This window comes from Diadema antillarum, unplaced genomic scaffold, assembly GCF_040938485.1.
Source record: "Diadema antillarum isolate AM-2024a unplaced genomic scaffold, OU_Dant_1.0 seq00000768_RagTag, whole genome shotgun sequence".
NCBI classification, from domain to species: Eukaryota; Metazoa; Echinodermata; class Echinoidea; order Diadematoida; family Diadematidae; genus Diadema; species Diadema antillarum.
Window position 1 is genome coordinate 1,027,701 of NW_027271658.1, and position 23,901 is coordinate 1,051,601.

The 23,901-nt window shown below is 38.1% G+C and overlaps 1 protein-coding gene across 1 annotated transcript in view; it reads right to left on the bottom strand.

The window, feature by feature from the left end:
- Positions 1-23,901, bottom strand: part of LOC139738776 (membrane-bound transcription factor site-2 protease-like) — an 85,328-nt gene that overhangs the window by 45,506 nt on the left and 15,921 nt on the right. Inside the window, exon 3 of the mRNA XM_071649415.1 lies at positions 10,527-10,630. Within this exon, the coding sequence (XP_071505516.1) occupies positions 10,527-10,630 (104 nt within the window). The remainder of the gene's footprint in view (positions 1-10,526; positions 10,631-23,901) is intronic.

The window sequence follows — 23,901 nt, forward strand, 5'->3', positions numbered from 1 at the left end:
AGAAGAGAGCTACTCTGCAAAGTTATTTTAAAACTACTACTACGTGTATCACTCATTGTGATTAATACCACCACCTAAAACTGAGGGAGTTAGCTCAACCAGTAATTACTTTGTATGTTTTTTATTGAGAAAAAAAATATATTGTTACCATGGCAATGTATTGTTCAATACTGAATAAATGTATGTTTTGCTCACTGATAGTCACATGTGCCATATATCAAGTCAAGTGCTAAAAACCTGAGTAAGATAAAACAATCAGTAATTTCTATGATTTTCATTAAAAAAATGTTGTTACCATGGCAACACAATGTTTGACATTGGCATCACAAAACCAACAGAAAGTCACCAGACGTGGACTTTTAGTTCAGAGCATGTTCTGAAAGAGCAGACTTTAAGCTTTAAAATGATGCATAACTCAAATAAAATGGACTCTCCTAACCTATTTAAATATTGGAAAGAAAGCACACACTCAGGAAAAGTGTGAACTGAGAAAAGAGGCTCTGAAGTACAGTATCTCTTCAAGTGCTTAATCTTTACCAAGCCGTGCTGGCGATGAATGGGACAAAAAACATGATGTAAACCTCTGGAGTAACAACAACGGAGGGATTATCAGATTAAACTGAAATTGAGCATGTCCTATTAACACATTCTGTCCATGATTAATGCCAAATTTTAAAGGTATTAGCCCACATTTGCAAACCCACGAAAATCAAAACTGCATAAAACAGGTCCAATATGACTTCAAGTACAAGTTATAACAGTAACATACCTCACCTGTTGCTCTTTGTCTATACCATTCGATAAAAGAGAGAAAATCATCGTTTTAAAATCAATTTTCAAACCAAGTCAACCCGACCCAAAATCGAATTACGAGCGCGGGCTAGCTACGTACATGTAACTTACACATGTATCGCATGCATGTAGTACGTACGTGGACCGGAGCTAGCGAGCGTTATACGCATGCATACGGTGCATTTTCATTTATTTTTATGAAAGTAATGGACTAATTGGAACGAAATTTTGCACAGGTGTTACTGCAATCATACCCAAACTCCATGCTAACTATGAGACCAATTGCTGCAGGTTTACAAATGTGGGCTAATACACCTTTAAAGCAGTAGCATCATAATTTCAAATGTTATTAGAGTTGAAAGTGAAGTGTACAAGGTTTTTAAGAAATGAAAGGGGACTCTAAAGACACACCTAATCACACTATTCTACCAAAAAGCTGTTCGAGATAAACTGCTAAAAAAAAAACTTTCCTGCCCATTTTGTGATCCCAAATTTTATCATAATGTAGAAAAGGACTTGCTCTTAAACCATTTAACCTATTTTCAGTCCTCACACAAAATCAGTCTGTGGGTGTGACTTTTTGTTTGTTTTGTGATGCACGGTCACAAATGAAGTTTGCACAACTATATTATCATAGCTGTCATATGTGCCAAATTTCAAGTCAAATGCTCAAAAACTGAGAGAGTTAGCTGAATTCACAATATCATTGTATGATTTTTAGTGAAAAAATGCTGTTACCCTAGTAACGCAATGTTCAACAATGACAAAAGATTAAGTTTGCACATCTATGTACTATAGTGGTCACGTGTGCCAAATTTCAAGCCAAATGTTAACTGAATCCACAGTATTTTTGCATGATTTTCATTCAAAATATCCTGTTACCATAGTAATGCATTTGCACAGATCTACGTACCATTGCGGTCACATGTGCCAAATTTCAAGCCAAATGCTCAAAGACTGAGGAAGTCTACTAGCTGAATCAACAATATCTTTATGTGCTTTTTAGTTAAAAGAATGTTGTTACCATGGCAATGCACTGTTTAACAATGACAAAAGATTGAGTTTGCACATCAATGGACCATAGTGGTGGCATGTGACAAATTTCAAGCCCAATGCTCAAAGACTGAGGGAATTACAATGTAACTGAATCCACAATATTTTTGTATGCTTTTTAGTGAAAAAATGCTGTTACCATGGCAATGCATTAACAATGACAAAAGATTGAGTTTGCACATCAATGTACTATAGCGGTGGCATGTGACAAATTTCAAGCCCAATGCTCAATGGCTGAGAGTTACAATGTAGCAGAATCCACAATATTGTATGCTTTTTAGTGAGAAAAAATGCTGTTACCATGGCAATGCATTGTTCAACATTAACAGAAGATTTGTTCTGCACATCTACATACTGCAGTGGTCACATGTGTCAAAATTTAAGTCAAATACTCAAAAACTCAGGGAGTTAGGTCTATCCACATATTTTTGTACGCTTGGTATAAAAACTGTTGTTGCCTTGGCAACAGATTTATTCACAAACCAAAAAAAGGCATATCTTGCACAGCTACACATTACATTCATCGCACATCCCAAATTTCAAATGAATTGCTATGAAACTGAGATAGAAATATGATCCCGACATTTTGTAAGATTTTTTAAAAATTTGTTGTTGCCATGGTAATGCATTACGCTACACTAACGAAAAAGGTGTCTTGCAAGTCTACCTTTGAAAGCGGTCACACACGCCAAATTTGGGGTCAATTGCTAAAAAAATGAGAGAGTAGTTCAATCCACAAGATTTTGCAACAGACCGACCGCCTTACCACCCAACAGGCCAGCCATCCAACTTCAGAGTGATTCCAATATACCCCTATACGCACTATGTGTGGGTGGGGGTATAACAAATATCACCAGGGATGCTTGGAGTTGCATGCAGAAGATGACCTGTTTTACATCAAACTAGAGACCCGGGCCAGGTCTTGCGCTCACCTAAGTATTGCAAGTTCACCCTACGCACAGTCACTAATTCTAAATTGCACATAGCACTGCCGTAGCTTATCACTTACAATTTGAGAGAAGATTTGTAAAGATTCCTTAACTTGGAAGTTTTGTCTGTATACCCCCCCCCCCCCCCCCCACAATCAGGCATTGTGCTCCAGTCCCCCCCCCCCCCCCCCCCCTCGGATGGGGAATAGTGCCCATTTTGTACAAATATTCTATCACCAAAGCAATAATACCTGCCAAGTTTGGTGAAAATTCGATCATGCTCAAATACAAGATGAAAATTTACAATTAAAGGCCCGAATTTGGTCCTCCCCCCCCCCCCCCCCCCCCGTCTCCGAGGGGGGTACACTTGGATCCGCCCTGAACAAATTTGAGATCCTATTCCCCTATGGCAGAGACTCCCACCGAAAGCCCATTTTTCCAAAATCTCCCGTTCTCCCGTTTGAGATTTAATTTCTCCCACCCTGGCTCTGTGTCTCCCGCTTGAAATGATTTCTTACTTAATATCATTGTATGTTGAAAAATAAGCCTTAGATAGCACGAGAGAGCATCTAGAACCCTATAGAGCTTCCAGGGCCCTTAAGCGGGCCCTGGACCCCGGCCGCAAGGAACTTCGCGCTTTGTGCCCGTGATGTGCATTTTCGCGCACATCAAATTGGAGTCTCCCGTTTGCTAGGGGTTTCAGGCAGGAGAATCTCGCAATCAGAAGGTGCTTGGGGTTGGAGTCTCTGCTATAGCCTTTTAACAAGACCCTCTCGCTGTGTGATGCCTATAGCAGGCAGGCAAAGCAAGCCCAGCCGAGCGCGACAGTGCAATTAGAGCCTTTTTCGAGATCTGCTTCACACATTATTATTCATGACCAAAGGAACCCCACTGAATTATCATGTTAACAGGTTCCATTCAACCAATGTAATGATGCACTGTCCACATCCTCTGTCTTGGCATTGTTCGGCCTGTTCGCATGCATAAGTGGAGGTCAGTAGTATGCATTCACAGTATGCCAATCGACACGCAGATTGGTCAATTTTTACTACCCAGTTTGGGTAGCATAAAACGGTAATTTAAAGAGCTAACATAAGGATGCAAATCCGATCTCAAAAAGGGTCCTGCACTGTCTTATTCAGCTGGTCTTGCTCAGCAGGGCTCGCTTCATTCACCCTCCATTTGTTCACCACCATACAGCGAGACTGGCACAAGGCTAGTACACCTAGGGATGCTACCTGACAATTTTGGTGAAAATCCATCAAGGGTTTTCAGAAAGAAGATGAAAATGTTCAATTTAGGCCCCCATTTGGATCCCACCCTCCCTCCCTCCTGGACATGAAGGGGGCACCCCTGGATCCGCCACAAACAAAACTTGAAACCACATGTATCAATGTACTAACTCATTTAAGTGGATATTTTCGCCAAGTAGCGTTGAGTTGGATAAGATGAATTTCGCCTGTTTTTAATTTTAATACTGCAAAAATTCCCACTTTTACAATAGTATTCACTTAGCTCTATCACTTCTTGTTGTAGAGAAGAAGATTTTTAAAGATTTTTTAATTTGGGGGTGGGCCACTCTGGTCCCTCTACACACGACACATGATGCACAATGCACGACGGACGACGGACAAAGAGCAATTGCAATAGCTCACTTGAGCCTTCGGCTCAGGTGAGCTAAAAACAGGAGCTGTTTTTCCTACATGTCAGATAACCCAAGTCAGTTGGCAGATGACCTGAACGATTTCTTTTATTGATTTAAGAATGATAAGTTTGATGATGAATTACTTCATCAACTTGATACACTTCTCCAGGCCAATAGGTCAACCGGGTATGATTTTTAACCCGTTGAGGACTGACTGATTTTGCTATAACACTCATCTCCCATAGACCCTTCCCTGAGTATACTCGGGACTTGTCCTCAACGCAGCATGTTGATTGTATTGGCAACTCTATGAGAGTTATGTTTGCTGATTTCTCTCTCCCTTGTGTTTAACACAATGGAACCGTACCAGTACACACTATTAAATCAAATATCTGAAAATTATGTGCATAAATCCAACACTGTTGTTATGGATACAGGATTTTTTACAGAACAGAACTCAAACAGTCTCAGTGTCAGGCACTTCATCAGATGCGGTGTTCACTAAAATGGGGTACCCTGAGGCTGTGTACTTTCACCAGTGCTGTTTATATTGTACACAAACTCATGTCGGTCTGCCCTTGAAAATGTCTCAATTCTGAAATATGCTGATGATACTGCCTTAGTTGGACTAATTGAAGAAGGTAATGACAAGAATTATAGGAACTCTTTAGACTCATTTGTAGATTGGTTTGATGAAAATAACCTAGAACTTAATGAAAGGCTGACAAAGGAAATTATAGACTTTAGGAAGTCCAGTCACCAGGTGGTAACCTCAATTACAGTTCATGGAGTTGACATTCCAAGGGTAAACAGGCACAAAGTATCTGGGCACCATGATGGATGACAAACTGAGCTGGGGGAACGATGTGATTCAGCTGAAGTAAGGGCAGCCAAAGAATGTACTACTTTCAGTGAGGAAACTGAAGTCTTTTCATATTGATGACACTGTTTTGCATTGAAAGTGTCATTGAAAGTGCTGTGTTATACGGCTGTATTGTATGGTGCAGTCATCTCAGGAAGGGAGACACCCTCAAAATAAAGAGGTTGTTCAAACAGGCAAGTAAACTCACGGTGCTGCCGCAAAAGTTTAGGATGCTAGATGTTTTTATGAATGCACATCTCAAATGAGTTTTAAGAAAACTGCTCTAGAAACATGGCCAGTATTGCACATACAAATGTGATGCAGCAGGAGCCGAAGCGGCAGTTTAACACTGCTGAATTCAAAGTGTCCTCCGCACATGAATCAGGGATACAATAGGACCCATGCAATATTTAGCAGATTCACATCTATGCAATTACCATAACAACAATGCAGAATAGAAGGCATCTTACATCCATAGTTCAATAGAATTTCATGAATAGCAACATCTTGCATAGGTTGATATTTGACATGTAAAACAGGGCTGCACACTGGCGCCGGTCCGACGGTCAAAGACCGGTAAAAGTCACTGTCGGACCGGTAACTTTTCAGGAAATCCACAAGTTACCGGTCCGACATGACCAGTAAAAAAAAAAGCATTGGTGGGGTCAGTAGAAAGGAAAAGAGCAGCCCCGATCAGGGAGAAACAGAATGCAAGATATCGCACTGTTCAACAAGTTTTACGCAAGTTTCGTTTATGTCTACCGGTGCAATTTGTACAGTAAACATAGTTTTTAGCACTAGCAGTGGACCAGTTACATTCGCGCTCGCTTGCGCATTTGGCGCTGCTCACGCACTGCCATGCAATGCAATACATGCAAAGCACACGATGCAAATTAAAGCATGTACAGTGTAACTGCTTCTCGTTTGCTAGCGATCTGCGGTTATGCCAGACAAGAAGCATTGAAAGAAGCGCACGCATTTCTAGATCATTTTACTCATGATTTTTTAACGCAAGCTCGATCTGATCCCGGCTTCGCAGCAGCGTGGCAGTTATGTTAGAACTAATTTACTTGTGTCAATTTTTAGAAAAAGTAAAAACACATTCGATATTCAGCGATACAGTGAATGGATCTGATTTCGTTTATTTTCATTTTGCACAGTCATTTCACAAATTAATATTTTCATTCGCTCAGAATGTTCTCATAACGAAGATAGGCGCAAAAAGGATCACAAAATCGGCCCTTCCGTGTACTTTTTAAGAACGCATGCAAAAAATGTGAAGAGATAATGCTAGGGAGAAAAAAATATCATGAAATCATGGCAGTCCCGCTTACATATTTCAGGTAGAAATCGTCCCAAAAAGGATCATGAATTCGACCGGCCGCGTCGTATCTTCCAAAAGATTATGTACGAAATGCGAAGAGATTATAGAGGAAAAAAAGAAAAAAAAATAAAGGACACATTTTGGTGAGTGCATCATAAACGATTACAGCCGAATAATAATTCATGAAATCAACGCATATCCCGTTGAAATTTGAGGAAATAATAGGCGCAAAAAAGGATCTTGAATTCAGTCCTGCATGCTGTCTTGGTTATCAAAAACGCATACACAAATGCAACGAGATTATCGGGAGAAAAATAAAAAAGACATTTTTACCCTTCTGGTGCGTGTATTACAAAAGATTACATCCGAAGTAATTCATGAAATCGCCACAATCCCGCTGATATTTGAGGTAGAAATAGGCGCAAAAAGGATCGTGAATTAGGCCGTGTCGTAATGCATGTACGAAATAGGAAAAGATTAGCGGGAGAAAAATAAAGGACACATTTTCACCCCTTTTGGCGCTTGCATCATATAAATTACAGCCGAATAGTAATTCATGAAAATTTCGCAATCCCGTTGGAATTTGAGTAAACAATAATAGGCGCAAAAAGAATGTCGAATTCGGCCCTGCATGCAATGTATAATTTTGAAAACGCCAAATACGAAGAAATTATCGGGAGAAAAATAAAGAACGCATTTTCAACCCTTCTGGTGAATGTATCACAAAAGATTACAGCCGAAATAACAAGGAAAAGTAGAAATTACGCGGTGCGTAATATATGTCCCCGCCGGAAGTAGCATTTTGTAACAAAATGTGCAATATAGGTAAAAAATCAAGGTCAAAGGTCAAAGAAGTCAAAGGTCAAAATTCTGTGTAGAAGTTTTGAAGCCCTCACCTAGTGCCATCACATAAAGCAAATGGAATCGAAATTGGGTTAGAAATGGCGAAGGAGTAGCATTTTGTAGCCAATGTACAATATAGGTCAAAAATCAAGGTCAAAGGTCAAAGAAGACAAAGGTCAAAATTCTGTGTAGAAGTTTTGAAGCCCTCACCTAGTGCCATCACATAAAGCAAACGGAATCGAAATCGGGTTAGAAATGGCGAAGGAGTAGCATTTTGTAGCAAAATGCAGAATATAGGTCAAAAATCAAGGTCAAAGGTCAAAGAAGTCAAAGGTCAAAATTCTGTGTAGAAGTTTTGAAGCCCTCAACTAGTGCCATCATATAAAGCAAACGGAATCGAAATCGGGTTAGAAATGGCGAAGGAGTAGCATTTTGTAGCAAAATGTACAACATAGGTCAAAAATCAAGGTCAAAGGTCAAAGAAGTCAAAGGTCAAAATTCTGTGTAGAAGTTTTGAAGCCCTCACCTAGTGCCATCACTTAAAGCAAACGGAATCGAAATCGGGTTAGAAATGGCGAAGGAGTAGCATTTTGTAGCAAATGTACAATATAGGTCAAAGGTCAAGGTCAAAGGTCACAACTGAAATTCTGTGTAGAAGTTTTAAAGCTCCCATGTAGTGCTATCATATAAAGCAAACAGAATCAAAATTGGCTCATAAATGACAGAGAAGTAGCAAATTGAACATTTTGATCACACACGGACGCACACACGGACGGACGCACGGACGCACGGACGGACGCACGGACGCACAGACACACACACGTACGGAGCCCGTTTCATAGTCCCCTGCTCGAACTCGTTCGGCGGGGACAATTAATGACATATCGCAATCCCGCTGATATTTGATGTAGAAATAGGCGCTAAAAGGACCGTGAATTCGGCCGTGACGTACAGGCATGTACGCAATGCGAAGTGATTATTGGGTGAAAAATGCAGCACACATTTTCAACCCCTTTTGGCCCGTGCATCATAAAGATTATAGAGCCGAGTGATAATTCATAAAATCATCGCAATCCCGTTGAAGTTTGAGGAAACGATAGGCGCAAAAGAATCATGATTTTTGGCCGTGTCGTGTATATTTTAAGAACGCATTTACAAAATGCGACGAGTTTATCGGGGAAAAATAAAGGACACATTTTCAACCCCTTTTGGCGCGTGTATCATAAAAGATTGCATCCGAAGTCATACATGAACTCATCGCAATCCCGCTGATATTTGAGGTAGAAATAGGCGCAAAAAGGATCGTGAATTCGGCCATGTCGTATACCTTTCAAGAACGCATATACGGAATGCGAAGAGATTATGGGGAGAAAAATAAAGAACGCATTTTCAACCATTCTAGCTGGTGCGTGCATCACAAAAGATTACATCTGAAGTAATTGATGAAATTGCCACAATTCGTCTGATATTTAATGTAGAAATAGGCGATAAAAGGATCGTGAATTCGACCGTGTCGTATACGCATGTACGAAATGCGAAGAGATTATTGGGAGAAAAATACAGGACACATTTTCAACCTCTTTTGGCCCGTGCATCATAAAGATTACGGCCGAATAATAATTCATGAAATCATCGCAATCCCGTTGAAGTTTGAGGAAACAATAGGCGCAAAAAGAATCATGATTTTTGGCCGTGTCGTATATCTGTTTAGAACGCATTACGAAATGCGAAGAGTTTATCCGGGAAAAGTAAAGGACACATTTTCAACCCATTTCGGCGCGTTTATCATAAAAGATTACTGTCGAAGTTATTCATGAAATCATCGCAATCCCGCTGATATTTGAGGTAGAAATAGGCGCAAAAATGATTTGTGAATTCGGCCGTGTCGTAGAACACATGTACGGAATGCGAAGAGATTATGGAGAGAAAAATAAAGAACGCATTTTCAACCATTCTTGCCGATGCGTGCATCACAAAAAGTTACATCCGAAGTAATACCTGAAATCGCCACAATTCCGCTGATATTTGAGGTAGAAATAGGCGCAAAAAGTATCATGAATTCGGCTGTGTGGAACATCTGTAAGAACGCACTTACGAAATTCGAAGAGTTTATTGGGAAAATATAAAGGACACATTTTCAACCCCTTTTGGCGCGTGCATCATAAAAGATTACAGCCAAAGTAATTTATGAAATCGTCACAATCCCGCTGATATTTAAGGTAGAAATAGGCGAAAAAAGTATCATGAATTCGGCCATGGTGGTGCATCTTTTTAAGAACGCACTTACGAAATTCGAAGAGTTTGTCGGGAAAAAATAAAGGACACATTTTACACATCTTTTGGCGCTTGCATCAGAAAATATTACAGCCGAAGTAATTTATGAAATCGTCACAATCCCGCTAATATTTGAGGTGGAAATGGGCGCAAAAAGGATCGCGAATTCGGCCCTGCATGTCGTGTACCTTTCAAGAACGCATGCACAAATGCGAATAGATTATCGGGAGAAAAATAAAGAACCCCTTGTAGCGCGTGCATCAGAAAATATCACAGCTAAAATAATTCATTAAATCGTCGCAATCCAACTGACCACCAAGAGCAGGTTACGCAGCAAGTTTGTGTGCCGATGTTTAGAAAAAGTCACAAACGCATTTGATACAATCTGATTTTGATCATTATCATTTTACACTGTCATTCACAAACAAACATTCTATTTTTTCATATCTTTTTTTTTGTGCAATAAATAATGCAAGTTTTTAAAAAAAAATATTAATCTGTAAAATGTACATGGGTGGGGGGGGGGGTATGTCCATAAAAAACAAGAAAATAAGTTTGCAAGTCATTTAATGTTTTTTTAGGTTGTTGTTGTTGACCGGTAAATTTTCTGTTCGGACCGGCAAAAAATGGTAAAACGGGGCATATACCGGTCCGACAGAGACAGGTTGGACCGGCAGAAAAAATGGGTTAGTGTGCAGCCCTGTGTAAAAACATAACATCTTGCATAGATTAATATTTGACATGTAAGAAAATACAGTCAGTGACACAGAAGGACCTATTACATTTCAGAAATATTCAACTTACCTGACTGCAGCAATAGCATGGCCAAGTTCATGGAAGATGCCACTTATGAACAATACAGCAAAGAAATAGGTGATCTGGTTTAGGGGAAGGTTAACACCAGGCATCTGTCACAGAAACATTCAGCAAAACAACAAAATAAAGGCACAAGTGGTAAATTTGTAATTGGGTATAATGCCCCTATCACACTTTGCTGCATAAGGCAAACACATAAGAAACGATTATCAATTTTTGGCATTCGTTGATATGCATTTCATGTCCTTTTTATCCACTGGATAGACGTTTATCTTCCTGTGATTTCCGTCAGAGCAGCCAGAAAACTTTGTGCATGCACAAAATTTTTTCTTGCCAAAAACAGATAGTGCAATCTGACCCTTGCCCAATGGTTGTACGTTTTCTCCTGTATCTGCACTGTACTTTGTCGTTTCTACACGTTTCCATTCGCTAGGCCTCCTGTACAGTCCATTGCTGCAAAAAATGAAACGGATAGTTCTCTAACAGCTACAAACTATATGCAGCACATGTGCACGGTTCTCAGACATTCGATGAACGTCTCATACATCGCCGGTTTGTTCCTCTCGTGTTTTGTCCTGTGGGCATGTGGTTCATATTCGTTTCTCATGCGTTTTGGCATGTGCCACTGTCCTGTATACAATTGCCCCAGGTGCGTTTTGTTTGGCCCCTAGATGGTGCATATATGTACGCTCTTCTAATACAGAAACTTTACACTTTGTTCACCGGATTGAAGATTCGAACGACAGATGAGCAAAATATTGCCCGTTTCGTGTATGATGGGCCTATCCAGCAAAGTGTGACAAGGGCTTAATGGTCACACCAAAGAAGCCGCTGCCCTATGAACATACACAAGATCCTTTGTGTACAAATGATATACAGTGTTCCACACAGAACATCATCAATTTCATTCATTCTGGAAAGAAACATTTTGCACGGAATGTAAACACACACAAAACAAAAAACATTAAAAACTAGAAATGTTGCTATGGCAACTGGTATGCCTCTGCCATAACGCATGGTTCTCCTAATAGGTCTATATATAGTACGAGGTCTTGACCATGTGTGATGAAAGTTTCACATAATTGACAAAATATTAAAATGACAGCCTGTTTGTCACAAATGCGTTGAATGTTCACTTCCCTTGAACAAGGTTTAAATGGATGAATGGCTATCAGGCATTTGGGGATTTGAGGATTTTTACTTGACTTTTGACCCTTTTACAAGTTTAAGGAAGAAGTGAAATTCAGCACTAAAAATTGACCTTTGACCTTTTGGCAAAAGAAAAAAATAAAACTTTCAAAGGACTCTGTATTGGCTAATATGCATGTAAGTTTAAAGGAAAACCCTACAGCCATTGCATAGATAAGAGGGAAATAGTGAAATTTTGAGGAGTTGACTTTGACCTTAGACCCATGACCTTTAACCCATGACCCCTAAATTACCTAGATAATCACTGTCAGTCAGTACATGCATATAGGATGCATAGTACTAAGTTCCATGAAGATACCATTTGTGAGATGTATGGAGAAAAAATGATATTTTAACATTTTCACTTGACCTTTGACCTCACGACGCAAAACTCTCTCTGGAGAATCTTTGGTTGGTAGTTCACGTATACACAAAGTTTAATGAAAATATCTTCAGGCATTGCCATTGCATAGATATGGGGGAAATAGCAAAATTTTGAGCATTTGACCTTGACCTTTTGATCTTTGACCTTGAGAATGTGCACCAAAAAGTTGGCAGGCACAACTTGATTTGATGGACCTGCATTTGATTTTTAGATTTTGCGTTTACACGGAATAGAGTGTCAGTTTTGAACAATATTCTACTTAAATCGGTATGATTATCAAACGCAAGTATTTTCAGCGATGCAAAATTTAAATGCAAAATCGCATGTGATTTGATACACCTGCATTGATTTTTTGAGTTAATAATAATGGTAATAATAATAACAATAATAATAATAGACATTTTTAGAGCACCTTTTCCACTGAATACAAAGCGATATGAACTGTCATCCCTGGTTGCTATAGGAAATTAACAAATTACCATGCAGTGACAGTCATAGTCCAGTGCACATAAGTTGCATTTAAAAGCAGTTTCTAGAAACGGGCTCAGGTTTCTAATCCCGCTTTGGAATAATAAACATTAGAATATTCGGATTAAAGAAAAGGCCAATTTCATGTTGCGATAACGAATATAGATCTACTAGAACCTACATGTAGGTGTACAAATTTGTGTGTTTTGAGAATACCAAATCTTCAAAATAATGACGGAATCTCACTGCGTTTCGGATAAACAAAACCACCCATAACAAACATATCCCTGCGAGCTGCGTGAACAAGATGAGCGTGCAGAGAGGAGGTTTGATATAAGCATATTTGACAAAATTGTATACATTACTGTCATCACACAAAATATGTTTTTGACTTAGCCTAGCAGGCAAGTGTACATCCCTTGGTACAATGCATGTAATTTTAAACATGACAAAAAATGAGAAAAAACTGTTCAAGAACAATTTCCCGCTGCACCCACATTGGACTATGCAGCTTTAGCTCCATGTTTGCACCATAAGTTGCATCACACTGACATTCCTGCACCAAACGATACACAGAGACACAAGCACTCATAAAGAGAGAGGGAGAAAGGGGGAGAAAATGAACTACCTCGGGTACGGTACTACAGTACAATGTACTTGAGTGTAAATGAGTGTATGCCCATTATATTCAGGCGTACATGTACAAGACAACAGATATAACAGATCCATGGCGCGAACGGTATTGCGCCGTACACTAGTGAATTACCAAGTGGAAGTGCTGCGAATCAGAGTGGGAAAGCAATTCTTTTTCAGAGAATGGCGATAAGAATTTGAGTGAAAAATTGTGTCGACTTAGGCGAGGGAATTAATACGTATTTCAGCTCAGTTGGCACCGAAAACCATGTCAACTTATGCGTGTTGTCGACTTATAAAAGTCGACAAAGATGAAGAAATTTTAAAGGAATAACAAAGGGAAAAATCAGGACTTTTTCTACCGTGTCGACTTTCCTAGGCGAGTTGTCGACTTGTGCAACGTCAACTTAAGCGAGGTTTGCTGTATTGTCAAAATGGGGGGGGGGGGGAGGCGGATTGTGATATTTCAACATCATTTTTTAACCTTTGACCCAATGGCCCAAATCTTTCATTACAGAATTACTGTGCAGTAGCACATGATATACAAAATTGTAGCTAGTTTAATTAAAGGGGAAGTCCGGACGATTATCAGCCGTTTCCCGTGAAAAGAACAATATTTCATGAACCTATTACTCTTTTCCCAACGAGAAATGACCATCAGATACTTTTACTATGATTTTTTTCAAATAAGGTAATTCTTCATGTTCGAATCTGTCGCGAGCAGCCCTTCGTACTATCTGTCCCAATATGCATTGCGCGTGACGTCACAGACTCACTTTCCTCAGCAGAGCACCGCAAGTGCAGCCCAGCTAAGCATCGATCTCCCATAGCACTGCTGACTGCGGCGCGGTATCTGCATGCCTGCCGAGGTCTGCCTAGTTGGCGCCACCTCAGGAATCCGTACACTGTTTTAGGAGTGCTGTTGCCAAATGCTGTATTCCTTTATTCAAATGATCTTCGGTATATATCTATATAAAATCCGTCAAAGATTAGTGTAAAATAGTTGCAATGTTATAACATTTTCATTTTATTGAAATATCATACGTATTGTAATACTGCCGTACTTTTTAGTGTCCACCCCATAATTTGCAATTCATTGGCTATTGTTGTCATCAGAGTGATCAGGCATACATTTACGTCTGCTGCTGCCAAATGCTATCACAATCCGTGATCGTTTTTTTCGACTTCTGAGTGTGAACAATCTGAAATCAGTCTGTCAATTTCAAAATTATTGCCTCTCTTGTTGTCCGAGACTGTTGAGTATGTCTGACGGTGGTAAATTACGACAGTATAATTTGAACCGCGGAAGAAACGCCAGTGCCAGCTTCATCACAGTACCGCCGCCGGTAACTGCGACCAGCAGCCCCATACACATAAAATGCAGCGTAATGGGACTGCGTACTGTAGCATTCAGGATCATGATAAGGTAGCATCGCGGATAAATATCAACTTAAAATCGGAATATTTCTTCAATTTCTAGACTTAACAGTAAAGTTAAAGTATTGACAACAGGCTTCGGGCACCGTTTGGTTCTGCCAATAGTTCCTTTCTGTTCAAATTAATGACTTAATGTGACTCGGTCGAGAGGAACCTTGGAGAGCTACACTGAATTATTGACGGCCAGCACAGGCGCACCCACAAAGAGACATCTCTTTGCGCACACATCACACGCACACAATCAAATCCATCGACGACCGGTTATGCGCTGGCAGTCAATTCAGTGTAGCTCTCCCAGGCTCCTCTCGACCAAGTCACATTAAGTCATTAATTCGAACAGAAAGGGACTATTGGCAGAACCAAGCATTGCCCGAAGCCTGTTGTCAATACTTTAACTTTACTGGTAAGTCTTCAAATTGAAGAAATTTTTCGATTTTAAGTTGATATATATCCGTGATACTACCTTATTATGATCCTGAATGCTACAGTGCGCAGCCCCATTACGCTATGCGTATGGGGCTGCTGGTTGCAGTTATGCCGCCGATGGGAAGTATGACGAGGCGGCATCGAGTAGTTTTGTAAGTTTTGACGACAATCTTGTCAATTGAAATATTGGAGAGCCATCTTGCGCACCTTTCCCGCTCATTTTCTGGGTTCGGAATGGCAAAAAAACTCTTCTTCTGGCCATCGCCCGGTTTACTAGAACACCCATACGCTTCACACATGGGCGTTTTCGAAGTGAAGCAATAGATCATGCCGCGTACATCCGCTGCGTGGCCGGAACCACGCGGAACGCTACCGCTTGCTCGGCCTGTATCGCCGTTGCTCAAGCAGGGCTCCCCGAGCCAGCTGACGCTCCAAACAAAGAGCAATGTGATGCTAATACGTCACGCCATCATGTGATCTTTCTCGCTGGCGTACAGAAATTGAACAGTTATGATTCAAAATTAGTGACGCTAAAAAATCAATTGTGAAGAGTTGAGAGGGTATTTTTCGATGAAACTTAGTCATTATGGTCCTTGATTTATGAAGATTATGGTGAAATTTATTCAAAATCGTCTGGACTTCTCCTTTAGTTTAAGTGCATGCACTGAGTAATTTTCAAGGTACCGTATGGAGAAAATATTGTAATTTCAGCATGAAAGAGCAGATTTTTAGATTTTCACCTGTCCTTTGACCCTTGACCATTGATCCATAACCCAAAACATTTTCACAAGAATCATTGTCAAGCAGTACATGCATATAAACTAAGTTCCATGAACATGTAAAATGAGTTATTTCCACGATAAGGAGAAAAAAGTGAAACTTAAGCATTTCCATTGACCTTTGACCCCATGGCTGAGAATTTCCCCCAGACAATCTTTAACTGGTAAGTTGTACATCCATATACACTAAGTTTCGTGAAAATGCCTTCAGGCATTGCAGAGATATGGGGAAAGTAGTGAAATCTTAATGATTTCACTTTGACCTTTGACTTCTGATCTTGAGCTGAGCACATGCGCCCAAAAGTTGATAGGCACAACTTCATCCACTCATATGCTGAGTTTCATATGAATACCTCGTACAGTTCTAAGTTACACTGTCCACAAAATCAATTACAGACGGAAGGACAGACGGACCAGATGGACGGATGGACAGACGGACAGACAGATGAATGGATGGATAGATGGACAACCCGAAAACATAATGCCTTCAGTGACACTTAGTGGCAGAGGCATAAAAACAGATATACAAGCTTTTGTATTAAATAGATACGTATCGAATATGTATAATACATAAAGAACATGTTCTCAAACTTTTTTTCACAGCATTTATGGTAATATTTTACACGAGATGCAAAACAAAACATTCATTATATCTTTTTTTCAGTATACACTTCATAAAGACCATAAATTCTAATTTGCTTACTTTATAATCATGGTCAAAGAAGTTTTGAGATCCAAATAAGATGTAATGTCATATAATGTCATGATAACACACATGACTGCTTCTTAGTTTCTTTGTTTTCATTCAGACTTTCACTAGTCTCTTGCCTTTATTTACCTACACTGTACAACTCTTTAAACAGCTCGCATCTGGATCAGTCCGAAGTTGGCTTTTGAATATCTAGTGAGAATCAAATTACTGCAATTTTTAGCCTGATTCACAGTTGTCAGTTTTGATAGCTAGCACTTTCTTATTAATAGTATTGTATGTGTCTAAACTCTGTTGTAGAATCAAGACATAACTAGAACTCCACAAGTTCATCTACAGCCTACATGTACAATGTATGCATGACATATTGATGTTGGTGGTACAAACCTATTCTTATAATGATTAAGTATTAAAGCATTACATCCTACACATTTGAGTTGAATCCTTGAGTAACAGCCATATAATACAAACTTGAAATGTCGCTATGGTGACTGGTATGCCTCAGCCATAATGCATGGTTCTCCTAATAACTCTACATCTTGACAATATGTGATCACAGTTTCACATAATTTGCAAAATATCAAAATGACATGTTTGTCACAAATGTGTTGAATGTTCATTTGCCTTGAAGTATATGGTCAGTTCTACGGTAAAGGGTGTAACTTTCAATTTTTAGCCTTTTGACCCCACCCTGAACACATAGTTACAGATCTCAAAGATTTTTTCCCATGTGAGTCACCTCATGAGTAGCCATCTTGGGTAGCATAGTCAGGTACAGGTATTGATGCATTTTGTTTTGACAGTCACAGTACCCTAAAAATGACCATTTTGTTGCATTGAAATTTATGTGACATTTTTGAAATGTTAATAATTTTCTACAGCAACTGCAGAGATCTAATTTTTTATGTTAAAAGCATAGTTGTATGGTCAATTGAAATGACCCAATTAGTTTGGTTGGTAGCTGGCCCTGTATTCTAGAATACTACATGTATGTCTTCAAATTTGAGGTTTTGGAGGTTTCATTTTCTGTTAACAATTGTGAGCAAACTTTGATGGACAGTAATGATCAGTGGATGTGTTTTGGTTACTTTATTTTATGCTGAAAATATTAAGGTACAGCTAAACTTTAGACTTACATCAAAGTTTACTTGATTCTAGGGCTATTTGAAATTTTGTGATGATTTTACTTTGTCGAGTGAAATTTCCGTTAGCAGTTTTGAAGCCTCCGAAACAAAGTGTTTAGTCGAATAAGATGAAAGAAAGAGAAGAGACCCAATCTATATGTCAAAATGTAGGATATGGGACCCTAACCTAATAAACCAAAAATAGTTAAGATCTGCCAAACTCTCTGAAAATAGGAGACAATACAAATTTTCCGTTAACACGTGAAGCCTCCGAAACAGCAAAAACATCTAATTCGACATTTCTGATAAATTCTTTAAGTGTCTGCCCAAAATTATGCCATGAAAGCATCAACAGCCATGGACAGACAACAAAAATAATAAAAACATTGATACTGCAATAATTTTTTGAGCCAATACACTTTATAGAGAAAAAGTGGTTTCAGAGAATTCAGAAGGATGTTAACACTGCATTTTTGTGATTTTCTCTGGACAAAATTAAATTAGATTTATTGTTTACCCACCCAATAATCATTTATGACATATCTAAAGATATTTTATTACATTCAGTTTTCTGGCTGCTTTGTTTACTCACCAACATAGATTTACTATCAATTTACCTATTTTTCCTTAACAGCACAGACGTGTCATACATCACTCACCTTTTCATTCAGCAATGAAATATTGGTAGATGAGGATGTTGCCCCACAAATATGTTTAAACAGTGTATGTCAACCAAAAAAGACACAATTTACCTATCACTTTCTACATAACATACATGATTTTCATGAAAACATAAGGCATACCAAATGAATTTTCCAGACATTTTGGAGGCTTCATTTTATGTTAACAGCATGTAAATGGAATGTTTCGATCCATTCTAAGTCTATTAAATAACTGTTTGGACTGAATGAGACTTGTTGGTTCATCAAACAAGGTGTACATACAAGTAGTTGTTTAAATGTGTTGAAAGCATTTATTTTGTAGGTTTCCTTTTGAAACAACATAATAGGCTAGATATTGTGAGAAATGAAAGTGACTTCCAGCTAGTGTGCATGCCTACATCATGCAACAGTAGTGCAACAAAGCAAGTAGTTGTGGACACATCAATGTTCTTACTAAGTAGGACATCTCATTTTTACTCTTGAGAGAAGATGAAGTGTTGTATACCATTTTTGTATCACTCTTTCGACTGGTCAGACTTAGAAAATGAAGACCAAATAATTACCTGATTATTTAGTATTAAATATACTTTTTTTTCTTTTTCTTTTTTTTTTTAAGCTGAACACTCTTCCTGGCCTGAAGATTCAAGGATTTTAATAGATGGTTATTCAAGAGGGAAACATACACAAAACTAAGAAATATATTACTTTTGAATTTAAGGTTGTACTATTTATGCATGATCAAAAGCAAATGGTGGAAAATACTCATTGGATCTTTACACTTTTGACTCACTACTATCTGAGTATGATAGTTTCAAAACACAATCTTTTACATGTCCATTTTAACATATCAACAAATCCATTCCATTGTTACTCACATGGCATTTGTTTTTGCCATACTAAAATCTGACCTTTTTCAGCTTTCCATTTCCTAACAAATTCTTTGGCTTTCATCTCCAATACCGCTACTTATTTGGAGGAAAGTAATCAATAAATTTGTGATTGGATAGAAAATAGCTAACATCCTACAGATTATCATTTCTGTGGTGTGACTTCCATCATAGGGTATTGTTTTGGAATTTTGACATTTGATTACTTCATTCAGACAGGTTTTCATATCAATCTGTACAATTATGTATTGTCAGATCTGATGCATGCTAGGTGCAACACAATCTTGATACTATACTCTATTTTCCATATTTTGTCATGCTGGCAGTAACCACTTGACTTTTTTTTAGTAAACAAAATGTAACTTGTGTTACGAGACATCTCTTATCATACATGTGTGACAGCAGTGTGAGACTCTATGACATGTTTGCGGATGTAGTTCTCTGTGCAGTATATGGACAGTAATGGTTGGGATAGGATTGTTAATAAATGATACCTCTACTTATAAATAGCCTCTTGCCATGGGGTACATGTAGTTTACATGGGTGGGGTAACTGGAGAAGTTATGTTCATGAAGAACATTATTGAAATGATTGAAATCTTTATAATCTGTTTAGTCCTGGCTTTTCTGGAAAAAGTTACAACTCCTAAGTGTATTTTGAAATTCAAAGGGTTAAAACTGTAGTCTGTGGGTTTATATTTTAAAACAAACTTGGATATTTAATCACATTTGCTCCTTTTTAATCTGCTTTTGCTAAAAGGTTGTCATTTTAGAAAAAGTAAAAGTTCTGTTTGCAATTTCTCAATGCGTTACCTTCAAAAACAGGCCTCCTACAATAGCTGTCACAGGAGTCACACAAACTGGAATTTTATACAATAACTATTTAAAAAAAAGAAGCCTTTGAAGCATAAAAAATATGAGAAAATAATATGAAGCAGAGGTGACTTGTATACCACAGAAAAAGAAAGCAAAATTCTAACTACCATATCCTATAGGAAACTATACATTTGGTTAACATTTTCTTAATTCAAAATTCATACACAGTCATAGGTAGGACATAATATCTTTTCAACAGGCGATTCAAAAAGATGAATGGGATCTTGACCATTTTAATTTCTATCTCCATGATAATATCACCCATATGATTATTCCAACTCCATTTTTTCAGTTTGATGATGACCCTTACATGGAATGGCTAATCAGCATTTTAGATTGCTGTTCTATGACCATGATCATTGCATTTGATAGCTACGTATGAGGATATCAGGCATGGTCCATATGCAAAAGAATGTTTAAAAGCCTTTACCCCCTTTTATATTTTACAACACTATGTTGTATTCTAACCGTCATGCCATCACATAGTCTATTTTCTATCCCATTCTCATCAACAGCTGAAATCGATTTCACATATATATCTACAATTATGATGGGTGGTTTATGTCAATATACATCCCACAAACTGTCCTTATAAAATATAAATAAAGCAAGCAAACATAATCTTTGCATTAAGTCTAGCTGCAGTTCGAACTCATTGAAAGTAATTCTATTTGTATTATGGTGAAAAGTTTGACAAATGCATACAGCTGTACATGTGTGTAGCCTACTCATGTTCTGCACTGCCACAGTCATGGATATACACATGCTATGCAAATATTATATTTAGGTGATCCGAGTATCCTCTCGGATCACCTTCTGTATCTGTACTGATTCTTTGTTCTTCTTCTTCTTCTTCTTTTTCTTTTACTTCTTTCTCCTCAAAAGTTGTGCAGAGGTAAGTTCAGAAAGTCCTGAGACTATCAATTTCAAACTTATACCATGTATGTATCATGTCCCAAAGACAACAAATCTAATGTATCAATGTGATCAGTCCACCGTGAAGTCACTATGACGTCATTATATGAAAACACATTCTCAATCATATCTCATTAATGGAATGGAATTTTTCAATGAAATTCACGTCACATATATTTCAAGTTATGCGCATTCTACTCATATTCTCAAAATTCATATCTACTCTTAAAACGTGCGCGTACGCGCGCGTTGAAATATTTACATGTTCCAATCGAGCTCAAAATCTTTTTGCACACGTTTCAGACCATTTAGAGCATTTTTTGAAAAATTGAAAAAATTGGACGGATGCGTACGCGCGCGCACATATACGCACGCACAGCTCATATGCAATAGAAATTTCCCGTTTTTTCACTTATATCTGATTTCTGAAATGTCAGGGAATATTTCTACCAAGTTTCAAGTCAATCCGACTCAATATGACGTCATACGGGCCAGTCAAAGTTGAAATTTCGCGCGAGCGTCAATGGCGATATACAGTGCAACTATGCCAAAAAATCGCCAATTTTAAATCCGATTTTACTTGTCAGGATGGACGGTGACCCCCCCATTTTCTTTACATATTCTGAAAGCTGATGAGTTGTACATGACATTTCATGGGTTGGCGATGCTGAAAAAATGATTAAAAGATATCAAATTTCTTAATAAAGTAAAAAAAGTAAATTTTCAAAATGACGTCATCAAATTTCAAGTTCACTCAAGCATATCTCACTTATTCTTTTGTCGATTTTCGTCCGAATTTCAATATGTTGTAGCTTATTAAATGGTCTTTCAGTCATATAATAACATTTTGATTGGATGACGGCATCACCTCGTAAAAAGGGATTGAAAGTAACATTGTCAAATTTGACCAGTTTACGTGTTATCTCTATGGGAGTGCAGTTTTTCTGGAAATGAAAACTGACATGACTATCTTTGTCGAGCACTAGCTCACTTATGCTTCGGTGAATTTCTCCCATATTTTAGTATGTTGCAGCTGAGACTTTGGGCTATCGAAATGTGCCCTTCGTTTTTTCATACGGAGTCGGCATCACGTCCAAAAACTTGGTTGAAATTAAAGCTTATCTTCGATGTATTGAAATATTTCTTTCTTTCTGCAACTTTCTTTGCAATAACTCAAGAAAAACATACCCTATCACCACCATATTTTGCACATGTTTAGTTCATGTCACGTACATTATTTCACAAAATAACAACTACTTGATCAGACACCATCTTGCATATGTAAATTAGGGTCAAAGGTCATATATGTTCCATCCTGTATCTTGGTGAATACATGTCCTATCTTTCCCATATTTTGCACACGTAAAGACCATGTTACAAGGATCATTTCACAAAATAACCATTTTTGGCTCAGAGGCCATCTTGTCTGTGCAAAGTGGGGTCAAAGGTCATATGTACTTCTTCCTGTATCTTCGTTATGACGTGTTAACTCTATGGGAGGGAATTTTTCTAGATGTGAAAATTGACATGATTGTCTTTATCGACGACTAGCTCACTTACCCTTAGGTGAATTTCTTCCAGATTTTAGTATGTTGTAGCCAATTTAATACTCTTTAAGTTTTGTTCAATCAAATTTTAATCGGATGATGTCTTCACCTCGTGAAAATGGATATAATGTAACCTTGTCAAATTTAACCAGTTTACATGTTATCTCTATGGGAGGGAATTTTTCTGGAAATGAAAATTGACATGACTGTCTTTATCTAGCACTAGCTCACTTACTCTTCGGTGAATTTCTCCCAGATTTTAATATGTTGTAGCTGAGACTTTGGGCTATCGTCAGTGTTCTCTCCATTTTTCCATACGACGCCGAGATCCCGTCAAAAAACTTGGTTGAAATCAAACTTATCTTCGATGTATTGAGATATTTCTTTCTTTCTGCAACTTTCTTTGCAATAACTCAAGAAAAACAGCCCCTATCATCCCCATATTTTGCACATGTTTAGTTCATGTCACTTTCATTATTTCATAAAATAACAACTACTTGATCAGACACCATCTTGGGTATGTAAATTAGGGTCAAAGGTCATAAATGTTTCAACCTGTATCTTGGTGAATACATGTCCTATCTTTCCCATATTTTGCACACGCAAAGACCATGTTACAAGAATCATTTCACAAGATAACCACTTTTTGCTCAGATGCCATCTTGGCTGTGCAAAGTTGGGTCAATGGTCAAATATACTTCATTCTGTATCTTCGTTATAGTGTATACCGAATTTGGTACCAAAGATGGCAGACCTGACTCTCTTTTCTAAATGAGAATCCAAATATCACACGGCCAATGTCTCTAAACACAGATGAAACCTATATGGTCATGCCTATTGCGATCAGGACTCGAATCATTGATTGAAAAAAAATCGGATCACCTCATTTGTCAGTCTTGACAAATTCCAAGTCTAGTTTTCTTTGTCTCTTAACATATGATGGCAAGTCTTTTTTTCTGTATACATACAGTACATACTATTTTACATGTTACAACATTGTTAGTTATTTGGAAACAATCAGTTGCATTAATGTACTTCATATCACATTAAAATGAACCATTTTTGCATGTTAACAGTTATGATGAAGCCTCCGAAATATGTGTTGCTGCTAACTTCAAGCCGCCAAAAAAGATGTTCCATATCAGTGTTACCTTTATTGCTACTGTTGCAGTTTCCTTTAGAATCATATTGCCACATGTAATGTTATAAATTAGAACTGAGCATTGCTCAAAGTGTACACAGATTGTTATTCACTTTTGTGGAAGCCAATTTCCTAATAATAATAAGTATGAAGAGTTAACATTATGTACTGCCATAAAATGTACATC